Source organism: Halyomorpha halys, unplaced genomic scaffold, assembly GCF_000696795.3.
Source record: "Halyomorpha halys isolate HHAL.00 unplaced genomic scaffold, Hhal_1.1 Scaffold213.1, whole genome shotgun sequence".
NCBI classification, from domain to species: Eukaryota; Metazoa; Arthropoda; class Insecta; order Hemiptera; family Pentatomidae; genus Halyomorpha; species Halyomorpha halys.
The window spans coordinates 619,355-633,123 of NW_027116617.1; the positions used below are offsets into that span (position 1 = coordinate 619,355).

The 13,769-nt window shown below is 31.7% G+C and overlaps 1 protein-coding gene across 1 annotated transcript in view; it reads left to right on the plus strand.

The window, feature by feature from the left end:
- Positions 1 to 2,608: 2,608 nt before the first annotated feature.
- The window catches only part of LOC106679644 (phospholipid-transporting ATPase ABCA3), a gene marked incomplete at its 5' end in the record, with an annotated part of 59,876 nt that continues 48,715 nt past the window's right edge, over positions 2,609 to 13,769 (plus strand). The window contains 5 exon segments of the mRNA XM_014418906.3: positions 2,609 to 2,814; positions 6,759 to 7,078; positions 7,895 to 8,116; positions 10,221 to 10,306; positions 11,385 to 11,546. Of these exon segments, the coding sequence (XP_014274392.1) occupies positions 6,796 to 7,078; positions 7,895 to 8,116; positions 10,221 to 10,306; positions 11,385 to 11,546 (753 nt within the window).

Sequence of the window (13,769 nt, forward strand, 5' to 3'; positions counted from 1 at the left end):
ATAGTTTTTTATGATATTTGAATCTGCTCAACATGGCCTTGGTTCAACATACCGCCATCTTGGTTTTTTGTATCACGAAGTTATTATAAACAATGAAACTTGGTTAGCTTGCTTTTTGGATAAACAAAACAAATGAATATTATAATGATACATAAAATAAAACATATCAAAACCCTTTATATATACATCAAAAATATACTATTTACTCAAAAAGAGCATATTACAATATATATATATATATTTCAATCATCAGTGTTGTCTACATTCAAGGAAAGCTGTGCCCAAGATCCACTCCTGAGTTTGAGGTTTCCTTTCAGTCTTTAGTAGTGTACATAAGTTTGTTCTGGATCTCTGATTTTTATCCGACTTTTTTAAATTTTATATTTATCTGGTAGTAGGCATTCTCTTTTTTGTGTTCCCTGTAGTAGGGGTGGTCATCAGTGTAAGACGCTGGCTACCCCCTGAACCAGAGAACCTATTCATCTCTACCCAGCCTAGGCTAATGAAGAGTGAGAAATCTCTTCAGAAGTTAACACAATATATGATATACCTCTCTCCTATAGCTATAGGATATAGATCTCTTCTATATGACATGAATAGTTTTATTAATTAACTAAAATATTTACACCATATACCCCTTTAGAGATTTAAATTTGGCATTTCAAGTTTTACGCCACTTTTTCTCACAAAGATTAAAGAACAGGAAAAGGCTCACAAACCTTGTATGGTGTCAGTCAAAGTAGGGTTATAACAGGCTGATTTAAATACTGGCTATACTATCCTTTGAGCCTTTTCTTAGATATAGATATCTCTGCAACTAGTGCATGTCAGGTTATGGTGATAGTCTTTTTTGTTGTCTCCAAAGGAATACAAATAACTGTCCTTGAGCCAAGTCTCCTGATAGTTGTAGACAATTTGTCAACACTAGCTTCTTCCTATCTGTTGTAGGTGTCAGTGATGATTGTCTGGTTGTCATTAACCAGTGTTGGGTTTACTATTTTGTTGAGTTTTCAGCCATCAAGGTAAGTAAAAATAATCCTGTCAAGGCATATCTGATCTTGCTCTAGTAATGGAGAATGAAAATGTTAGAATGTAAAAGGTCACCCAATAGCCGAATTACTATTTTATCTACATGTTGGCCATTGCCGCGAATCCATAACTTGTACAAATACTCCTTAAACAAAGGAACCATCCACATGCTAGTGTTTTTCAGAGAGGGAAGCATGGCGAACTATAAGTGGTTTCAGTCATTGCACTGGGATTATATTATCACAAAATAAACATAAAGCTTATTATAACAAGTTGCAACTAAACAAAGAACAATAGTGGAAGTGCTATACAAGAGCTCTCACGAACTCCCTTTGGTCTGTGTCCAAAAACCGACTCTCAACGGATCGGCACCAAACTTAGGCTTGGCAAGCGTGTAGTGGCACCTTCTGAAAAACACTAGCGATAGTCCGCTCGGACGGTTCCTCTGTTTACCGAGCATTTGTACAAGTATCCGATTCGCGGCGAGTGACCAACATGTAGATCCGCCATAAAATCATTTTCTTCCATATCTACAATGCAAAATCGATCTCATCATTACATCTTTTAAATCTTTCAACTACAACAAAAACCCCTACAGAATCTCTTAGCTTTGTGTGACAGAGTTACCACTGTACAACACGAATAAATGTATATAATTTTATAATATCGCACCTTCCATTCACCACTATGCCTATTCATATCGGAGGATTTGAGAATGTAACAACTATGATTTCTTATGAGCCTGATTAACTTAATTGTGTTTGACAACAATATCCGGCTAAAACATTTATGCTTAGTGGTATTTGAGAATTTTGTGTTCACCGTTTCCTACAATAACTTACTTGTAATGTTAACTCCCACATAACACTACTTCTTTGTAATATTGTAAGGATGATTAGGGATCTAGCATTAAAAATTAAATGCTTAACGTTACCTGTCCAACTTACACTATAAAAAAAACTGTTAGGAGTTTATTCTCTTTCATTTGATCTTAGAATATTGCATTAATATCCATTTTTTATCTGCCAGTTACTACTAAGATTGACAAAGAGTACCTATTCATACATCACATAAACCTGAATAACATGTTAAACATACATATTGTAATATAAGATGAGGATTTGACAACCATTTCAGAATTTATTAAACCATTAAAGGCTTTGAACAATGTGCTCACCTTGAATTACCTCCAATAATGTATTTTAAGATAAACCCCAACGCCACAGTTAATGCGGTAAGGATGGCAAAGGATTTAGCATTAAAAATTGAATGTTTAGCATATGTCCAAATTACACTTTATAAGACACTGTTGGACTGAAACACGTATAATTAGCAGTTGTTTTGAAAACAAACTCATCAGGAAGTTCTAATAAGGTTTTCGGTATTAGTTTTATTTCATTTTTAAAATTTTGAATAGCTATCAGTTATCTTCTATTTCCTCAAGTAATAAAGTATACTGAAGAGACTTCTTATTCAGTTTTTGTCAATTAGTAGGTTTGTTCCAACAACCACTTCTGACTATCCAAAACTGTACGTTACATGCGCAGTACAGGCTCGGGAGGGAAAAACACGTACTGCACATGCTCTGTACAGTTTCGGACAGTAAAAGTGGTTGTTGGAACTGACCTGATATTACACATTATTGAGGCTGAACTGTTCAGGACTGAGTGTATCTTACACGAACGTATTTGTTTTGGAAACAAAATACTGTTGATAACAATGTATGCAGGTTATGTTGTTTTTGATTATTCAAGTCAATCATTTCCATTATGAAATGAATTATAGGCCAGTATAGTTATTAAACTATTATTTTTTCTACAGTTCCATTTAGCTCTAGTTTATTTGTATGTGTATAAATGTCTAAACAATATTTTAGTTATTTTTGTGATTACTGAACCTTCAGATTATGTATTAAACTTATTACTGAATGTTCTGGTTTTTAGTAATGATTTGAATTTACCAGATACCTACATATCAACTACAAATTAATTTCTACCATTCCTTGAATTACAAAAAAAAAATTGTTAAATGTCTAAATACATAATATGATGTAACTCTATTAGTCATTTATCACCAATAAATAAGGTAAACCTACATATTTCTTTTGCAGTGCTAATGTTTTCTTAAATGTTTAAACCCCATTTTTTTTTCATTAGGCCTAGTATATGTTGTTAAGTAATTTATTAAAATAAATTCCAACAATGGTTTTGTTTGAAATCTTGGGAATTTCATTTTTACAGCTATGGTAGGTATATAGTTTATTTGTTTTGGGCACAAGTGTGCTAATGGTAAAAAGTACATTCTAGGATATGAGGTGTAGATAGTTTACCATAGCTTACTGATTGGAGAAGATGGTCGGGGAGGGGGAGAGGGGGTGCGGTCAGCAAAGAAACAACATAAAGAAACAAAAAAATATTTATTTATGCGCTGACGTTTCAACCTGACTCTCAGGTCTTCATCAGGACGATAAAAACAAAAAGACAACAACCATCATTCAGAGAGAAAAAAAAAATGAATATTATATAAATAAAAATAAAATAGATAAAACTATATATATATATAAAATAATAGTAATAAAAATAAATAAATACAAATATGTAAAATAAAATAAATAATAGACTAAAAATTTGTAAATATACATAATAATGGAATGAAAATATAAATTACTTAATTAATAACTATGGACAAAGACAGTAGTAGATTGATTACATTATATTTTTTATAGTCCTGATGTAGACCTGAAAATGAGGTCGAAACGTCGGGATAAATAAATTTTTTTTTTATTTATGTTGTTTCTTTGCTGACCATACCCCCTGACCGTCCTCTCCAATCATACTAGTGTAATTGATCTTAAGCTCATCTTATTAACTGGGTAACAGTATATATATGTCCTTACTTTGCTTGAATAGTGTCAAAACTGAAAAAAAAAATGATTTCATTCTGTATTTGATGTATTCTTTAGATTGGACCATAGACTGTAGTTACTTATTGACAATCCTACTAGCTTTGGCACAGTGAATACAGTGACCTCAGTAGAGAAAGAAACTCCTGCCTTTGGAACTGATCCATGTGAAAACAAAAACAAAAACTTTTTTTAGGGCTAGGGAGAATGCTTTGAATTCAAGAGGACCAGGAATTATAATTCTCATTTCACTCAATCACAACCCATTCAATTTACTTTACTCAATTGATATTTTTTTTATGTTTACACTTATAGCAAATGGTTACCTGCCATTAGCCTGAGTGTAAAATTGTTTTATATCTTGCATTTCTGTATCATACTTTGTTTTCTTTTCAATTTTTTGAAAACTTATTTTTTATTTTATTCATTAATTTATTGCTATTTACAACTGTACATTATAATACATTTAGTAAATTTTATCTCAGTTAATATGGAGTGTTACAGGCATGTATTGAACTACCCATTGGTAGCACTCTAATTTTAAAAGACTAAAATTGAGTTGTGTTTAATATTCAACAATTTTTTTGATGATCATTACTCTTCTCTTCCACTTTGTATCCTCCTTCCCTTGTGAAAGTCTAAACAAGAGATTAGTTATATTATTTTAGTATCATAAGATTGAAGCCACATACCTTTTAATGTGCCCATGATCTCTACTTCGGGCCAAATATAACTACTAGGGGCTTACAAATGGTTGCTAGCTTGAATTCTTTACCACATTGGGTTGATATTTTGACCACAACCCAAGCTAGTACTAGTCCCTGTTTTCATTTTTGGAAATACCTCTTCTCCACCTCAGGTAAGCTCTTTAAAGGAAAGGAGATTATTTGTGGCCCTTCTTATTTTTTCACACCCTTAGTATTTTCTTCTTGAAACTCTCCAATATCGACTCTACTTGCACATGTTATTATGTATATGTTGTTGTTGTAATAACACATCAAGTTCATATCATTAACCATATGCTTTATGATTTAATTATTTTGGTGGTTGTAAATGATTGTGCAGACTTGTCTTTATTGTCTGCTGGTAGCACTCATTCAACCAATTATTAGTATCCAAGGACAATATTTGTTTCTTTTAAATTACCTTATTCATTTTGTGTTTCAATAAATTTAATATTGTTTTTAGTCAAATATTATATTTCTCAATTGTATTCTTATCAATTAAAACCCCATTAGTAAAATTCAAGCATCTCTTATATCCTTGAAGGATTTGTTACATAACTTTTTTAGATAATTTAGGAGATGTCTTTATTCTAAAGCATATTTTTTTAATGAAAAAAATGATCCTCTCATTGTTGGAAAAGTTGTTAATTTTTTATTTACTTCAATATGATATTGGGTCATTTCCTATGAAATGTCTGTTTTTATTATTTCAGAAATTCAAAGTGGGATTAGTAGACTTTTGCTGTTTTACTACGTTTATATTTACAGATTATAATAAGCTGTTATTAATCCTATACATTTTTTTAATAATAATATTACTATTATTCCAATTGATTGTACATTGTTTAGTGTGCTATCAAATTGACTGGAAACACACAATCTTTTTAGTATTTTTTTTTTTAATTTCAACTTGGAACACTAGGCAGCCTAAGCTGCAAGAAACATTACCACAGAGTTTGGGGAAGGGTATTATAACAAACGGACCATTTGCTGTTTGAAAAATTGTTGGCTAGTGACAAGATTTGGATAACTTACCCAGAGGAAGAACTCCACCAACAATTGATGATGATGAACTTGAGCTTATTCTGGAAGAAAATCCTTACCAAACAGTTATAGGACTAGTGGCACATTTAATACACGTATATTGAAAGTTTCTTGACACTTAAAGACCATTGGTAAAGTAAAAAAAATAGTTCTATGGGTACCTCTTGAACTTAATAAGTGGCAGAAGGTGAAGCATCAGGAGACATGCATTTCACTGCTTACTAGGAAAAAATGAGGCTTTTCTCGAAAGGATAATCATGTGTGATGAAAGGTAGATTGTATATGACAACAAGTGTCAGTCAGTTCAGTGGTTAAATATCGATGAAAGACTAGGACACATGGCAAAATTAAATTTTCACTAAATTGAGGTAGTGCTAAAGATTATGATCTCCCTGAGAGAGATTCTAGCGTGCTGGGGTAGCCAGGATATGCACACTGTTAGATTTCAAAAAACCATTGCAAAGTCAGTTATTTCTTTTCTGTTGAGAAGGCAATAGGATTAGTTGAATTTGATGCAATTATTATTAAGAAAGAGAGGAGATGGACAGAGATGTTGTCTGTTGACCACTATTAGTCCAACCAGGGTCATCTTGGTCTGGAATTCTGTGATGGCTTCTAATTAAGAGTTCCACTTTATGAAGCTTTTGATTAGGAAAATTTTGTTTCATATGAAATGTATATTTTTGTGATTGTGTTTTCTAGTAATGAATAATTTAAAAAAATAAAGGTAACTGACCACTGACCCCCTCAGGGTTTAGTTGAGCATAATTATATTAAGATTGTAGATCGAAATTTATTTATTTTTTTGTTGCAATGATGAGTGGCCTATCTGTACATAATTTAATATGTACATTGTTAAAATTATCAAAAAGATAATCATTTTCAAAATATTAATTGCTTATATAAACTAGTTTTATACTTCCAAGCTTCTGTATTTTACTTATATTGCATGGTTCTTTATGTTCTACCTATTGGTGCTTATCAGCACAAATATTTATTTACTAATAATCTGTTAAATAATTTATATGTATAATATTATTTTTTTTTTTTTATTACAGATATTTTTACTTCTCTTGAAAAATATTGGTTTACATAATGTTTTGTGCGCTTATATACAAAAGTTGGTGTATATCAAAAAGAAAATATTTCAGTACACTATTGAGTATTATTTGGCCAAATATAATTTTACTTGCTATTATTTTTACTAAAGAGTCTCAGGATCATGGAGACCTTCCATCTATGATACAAAGTGAATTTAGACCTGCTCCATCGGGAAAAGAACATTTTTTGAATGATTTACCAAATCTTAATTTAGCTTATACTCCACAAAATGAATTCACTAATAGAATTATGTCAAAACTCAGTATCAAAAACAATGGTAGGTGGTAACTTTTGACATCCTTCTATCATTATTACTTTTTTTTTATTTATTAATTTACGATAATTTAAACAATGATTTTATGATTATCAAACAAATGCAGATACCTGTTTTTTAATATAGGGTAATAATGATAGTGCTTATAATGGGACCAGATGGATTCTGCCCAATGAGGATGGACTTATAAATTAGAATTCAAATAGGCATTTAGCTCTCCTCAACACCACTATGTATGATTATGCCCATTCCCAGTCGTGTTTCAGTTTCATTTATTGTAACTTAGCTCAATAAGTATTGTTTATAATTTTGTTGTCTAATAGTGATGGCTTATAAATAGAAATAGTGTACATTAAGCATTGAGGGTAGAAAGACTATTACTTAGATTTATATAAATATTTTAAATGTGATTTCATTCTTTAAGTATTGTATAATATTTTACAATATATTAAGTTTATTAGTTTTCAATTTTTGGAATATATATATTTATATATATATATATATATACGTTATTTCTCAAACCAAAATTATTAATCATTTTAACGAAGTTGAATTCCATACAATTCATTTTATAAACACAAATAAATAAGTTTGTGAACCTCTTATAAATATTTGTTAGCTATCCAAACCTTGATCTAACAAACCTTAATTAAACAAATCCCTCGATATAATACCTCTTCAATTTTTTCAAAACCTCTTGAGATTTATTGTACTGAGGTTCCACTATATCAAAGATTTCTCTATTTATTTTTTATGTTTGTGCTATTATAAAATTAATGATTTAATTATTATTCTTAATATTACTTTATTCATTTTTAGTTACTTTAGTGCCGTTCCATACAACATCTGATGTTGAACAATGGTTTCTCTTGAGTGAAAATCAACATGTACAGTGTTTTGGAATCATATTTAATAGTCCTGATAATATTACCAAACCTCCACCGAACTTCAGTTACACAATCAGATGGATGAATAATTATGTACCGACTGATTCGTTGTTCCCTGAAGTAGAAAAACTAGGAGGACCTTTAGAAGCAGGAAGTATGTTGACATTTAAATTATATTATACTTTATTTTGAACATGTGTAGCTATAGTATGTTTAGTTGTAAGTTGGCCCCAAAACACAGAATTACTTGAAACACAGGACTAACCATCCTTGGAATAAGACTAGTCTGTCTATATGTTGTGTAGACAACCACTACTAGTTTTAGAAGAACCTAATAGTTCTAGACACTTACCTGAATTCCTTTAGGATGTAATTTATGCATTATTATAAATGTTTTCCTATTAAAAATATTCTTAAAATGATTTTTAAATATATTCATTTATAAAACTTAAAATAATTTCATGACATTATTTTAATATATTTATAAATATCAGAACCCACCTATAAACAAAAAGAAAGACCAGAAAAGAAAATAGAATCAGTTAAGAGCAATTAGATGTCACTTAACAACCCAGATACTGTCTCTTGACTTGGACCTTCCATTACAGCCTCGGTAGGTTTCACTTTCTTCCTTCTGGGATAATGGCTCGGTAGATTATCTTAAATAGATAGAGTCTGAGACTCGGTACTTTAGGAATATAATGCATATGAAAAAAATATAAATAAATGAACATCTAGTCAAAAGACTAAATTAATAAAAAATCAATAGGTATGTTCATTGTCATCAATAGAAATATATAAGCACAAAAAAGAAATTCTTCTTGTGAAAATAAGATTAAATGAATTCATTCTCTAGGTTAAAACTTAAATATTAGAAACAATTATTTACTTTTGATATTGTTATAATTATAGGTTTCTTAATCAGAGAGAATATTTGGATTCCAATATTTGGAATGTGAGGTGTTGACACCTGTTTAAGTTAATAAACTTAGCTTTGTACCAAGATGAGTGTCAGCTGCCTCATTCATTACTGGTTTTTCATGTGCTGAATTAAATGAAATTAATTGAACCATTAATATTAAAATGTTATAATTATTATTGATTTCAAAATTATGATGAGCACAGAACCAAAAATTTATTCCAATATAATTGCAAATTTATTATAATATTTTTATATTATATAAGTAATTAAAATTTTATCATGTTTACTTAGTAATTGGAAACATCATTACATTATAATCAAAATCATAAAACTTGGCAAAACCAAAGGTTTGATGTTGATATCAAGAAATTATTTCCTGGACTCAATGGTATGAAAACCTCCTTCTAAAAAGCCAGACTTAACACAATCTTTATAGATATATATGAAATCATTCCACCTCTGCCAAAGTTCACTATGCTGGAGTCACATGCTAATGCACTGAAATGGATTAAAATCAGGACAGCCATGGCACAATATCTTTGAAAAGTGGTATAGGAGCTCGAAAGGTTTACTGGGGAACTGAACAACTTTCTTAAAGGATGAAATAGGCTAATGGAGAGAATAAAAACAAAAACCACTGATAAGCTTTTGGCAAATAGCAGGAGTGAGGTCCCTGGTGGACACTGATGGGAGTTACCCTAGAAAGTAGAATCGAGAGGCTTGAAAGGAAAGTCCTCCGTACATTCACAGGAGTGATCTGGAATCAGAGCCTTGTATACACATAGAACATACAGAGAAGAACTAACAGTGAACAGCTTGCAGAGACTGGTCAGTCAATATCTCGTGATGTGAAGGCAAGGAGGTTAATATGGGCTGGACATGTAGCTCAAAGCAATCCATCAGGATGCCTCTACACATGAATGCCACTATAGTTAGCAAGAGACCATGTGGGAGGCCAAAAACCAGATGTATAGAATGAATTAGCAAAGATACAAACTGGAAAGCAGTAGCCCATGTCAGACTGACATGTAGAGGGCTGGTTTGAGCAGCCAAAGATCTATAAGGTCCGTAGAGCCAACCTAAAAATAATAAAATATATATAATCTTTTCATTCCTATTCCGACCATGGTGAGTACAGCAATTCTACAGGCCATATACAAAATATTATTGTACCCTAAAACAAAAAAAAAACATAACTCTTTTTATGAATAAATAGCTGTAAAATCCTTCATTACTATTACTTTCTAGTTAATTTAAAGTTGTTGTTTTGTTTAATTTTATTTATCTTTTTTGTGAAAGTTTTCGACAAGTAATGATTTAAAGCAATTGTTTTTAGAAACCTACATTTATAGTGGTTTTTTTGGGCTTAAGACTTCACTGGATGATGCTTTCCTCAAAGAAATTGGTTCTGGTGAAGTTAATGTAAGTATTTTGTTTTCTTTAGAAGTTATGGTTAACTATATCAGTGGTTCCTAACCTTTTTTTGGCAGTAGAACCCTTTAGTACTAGATTAAAAATGGCGGAACCCTTTTGGTAGAAATAGGTAAATGGGGTAACCCCTACATTTTCATTTGTTATAAAGAGAGTGTCCAATGCCATATTTTCGGCAAAATCTAAGAAAGGCTATGACGCCTACACAAAATCTATGCAAAATTAATGAAAATCTGAGATGATAAGATTCAAAACTGTGTTGAGTTGACTATGAATGGCCCATTCCAAAATTATTCAGCATAACCCCAGTGTTCTATGAAACCTCGGTAGGGAACCATTGAACTACATACTCTTCATTTTATTTTAATACATATATTTATTACTTTTTATATTTATCGTTTCTTTTTCTTATATTTGGTATCTTTTAATAATTATAAATTTTATATTTATTACTTTTACCTTAATATATTTATTTAATCTTATTTTAATTTTTGCATGCATGTGTTAGAATGTTTTTTTGAATATTAATATGTTGTAAATGTGGACGACCCTGTCAGATTTTATGTATGTATATATTTGTTTACTATATTTGGAATTTGTATATAATTTTTATACTTCTGACTTTAATTTTGTTTTATGCTTGTTGGAAAAAAGAAAGAAAATTTTTAGAATTGAAATAATGGAAAAATTAAACACATTTAAAGAACGATTAAAAGCTAGATAGTGAATAATTCTGGTGTTTTCCAGATCCAGCTGATATCACATCATTTTCTGATATATATATTTGATATATACATCCGTGAAATACAGCATAATCTGGGCATAGTGCAAGGGTATTCCTAGCACAACCAGGCTCTGGCCCCAACAAATGTAGTTTATAATTCAGTATGTTAAAGATAAAAAACTGTTTCAATAGCTGGTAAATGTTTTTATTTTTAGATATATAATCAATATTTAAAGGAACAAGGCAGAATTCAGCAGCAACAAAATAATAATCCATCTTGCAAAAATTCTTAATGATCTTATATCCTAAGTAGGTTGTAATCATATTTTTTTTTTATTATTACAGTGGACTGCTCAAGAATTTCCTTATCCTCCTCATGAAATACCCATTTTGCCTGAAGAAAATCTGAGTGGTAAGATGTATCCGTTAATATTAATCGTTTGCTTCATATCTCTGTGGACTTCAGCTGCCTCACTATCTGCTGAAGAGAGAATGTCTGGAATTATTGTGAGTAATTTAGTTACACTTCAAAGGTAGATTTTTATTTAATCTAGTTGTAACAGGGTTTTCAAATCCTGTTACTAATTCTGTCATAATCAAAGACTCTCACTACGTCCTTATCTCCTCTTTATGAATCTCTTTAGCTATCATATTAATGAAAATCTACTTAATTTTGTCTACACATTTCCTGTGATCATTGCTAAAAAAAATACATCTTCCTGTGGTCTCTTTTTGTGCAGCATCAATTATGTTCATTTGGTGCAATTGATAATTATTCAGCTGTATATTACACTCAATAGAAAAAAAAATGTTACTCTAATGTTTCCCTGTAATTCTTTTAAATATAATATCATAATAAGAGAAGTATTAAGTTCTTGTTAGAATTAGTTTCTTTATGGAATATTTAAACAAAATCTACCATAAATGAATAATTTTTATAGATAAAACTTTTTTAAAAAAAAGTTATCGAAAGATTTTTTTTAAATGATGATTCTTCAAATGACAATATTATAAATTATAATTATAATGATATAATGACAATTCTTAATTTTTGTTAGGTTTTCAGCTAGAGGATAATCTCCTAATAGAGGTATTATCTCCTCTTCCACAAAAAAGAGCCCTAATTCACCCAGTCAGGGGTAGAAGAACTTATATTTTAATTTTGTGAGCATTAAATATTCTGTGACAATTCTAGTAACATGTGGGCTTGCATTATGATGCATCAAAAGGAACTTTTCATCTATAAATGGAGTCAGCGGAATCACAGTTATCACACCAATAAAAATATGTTCAAACTAAAACTTACAGGATTACCTCTGTGCAGATCCTGTAACAGAGAGGATGAAATGGCATACCACATCATTTGTTGGTGTGATTGATTTGTAGGCTTAAGGTTAGCACTGTTTTACATGGTCTACATTATGAATCTAAAACAGTGCTAATGGATCCACCCTGCAAGCCGAAGCCCAAAGAGGATCTCAAATGATGAAAACCCCGTAACTGTATGTACGGAATGATTGTATGGCACAATCACCTTAGGCATTGCCAAGTCCGGTTCCAGTCCCCTGGTCAACCTGATATAGTCGAAGATGGTCACTCAATGTGCCATGAAGCTGGTCTATGCCTCCTCTACTCTTGGGGTGCCCTGGTGTGTTGAGATGTTACGTCAAGGTCATATGTATGCATATAAGGTCATATATGCATATTACGTCAAGGTCCTTCATTTCAGTTTGAATCATGGCATTGTCGAATTCTCTGCCGGAATCTGAAGAGATGTGCTCCGGAACTTCGTCAAACTGAAACCACATTCGCAGAGCTGCCAGCACTGCTTTTGACGACTTTTCCTGAACCTGGTGCGCCATTGCTGCCTTACTGAAGAGATCAATTATGGTTATCGATTTAAATCCTCTCCACGTGAAAGTGTCGACCTGTTAATCATTGAGCGGTGCATATGCGGTAGGTGTTTCTTCTAGTCTGCCTTTTGGTGGATGTCTGTCATACTTTGTGCGTTGACAAATTTCCCAGTTTCCTACAACTTATGTAATTGTCTATTTCATCCACCATCAAAAGTATCTTCTCTTTAACACTTGCAGGGTCTCCGAGATTCCACGATGATTTGTTTTGCCCTGATAATACGCGACAATCACTTCTTTCTGGTGTTCGTCTTCTCGAACGGTTTCCACCAGCATCGGGCGAATGTCCTGTCCATACCTATGCGTTCATCACACCTTAGCCGCTTAATCTTCTCCCAAATGGTTTCATTTCCCACATACAGGTGACACTTTTTTCCAGGCTTAGAGGCATTATTCAACGTTCTACAGATCTGGTCATTCTTTACGCCTGGCTCCGAGGGTGGAGGAATCACCTCCATGGGAGGTGGGTTCTGGACCCCATTTTGATTTAAGGTTCATGACCTCTTGTCTGATGATACTGTTGGCAGCCATTATTGAAAAAAAAAATGAGAGAATAGAAAAAAAATTTGAAAGCTGAGAAAACTATAATAAAAAAATTCTTCTTTAAAGCAAATATTACTCTGGTATTTAAAGTCCCGGCTTTTGGTACCAGTTAAGCATTGGTGAAGCAAAATGTCAAAAAAAGAAAATAAGATCTAACACGCTTGAACTGCTGTTAAATACTGGCTTTATTGTGTTCGGTGCATCTCTTTATACATTCAATCAGCTGATCCCCTCTGTCAGCTGACATCGAAATAACAGACCGTAACTTATATAT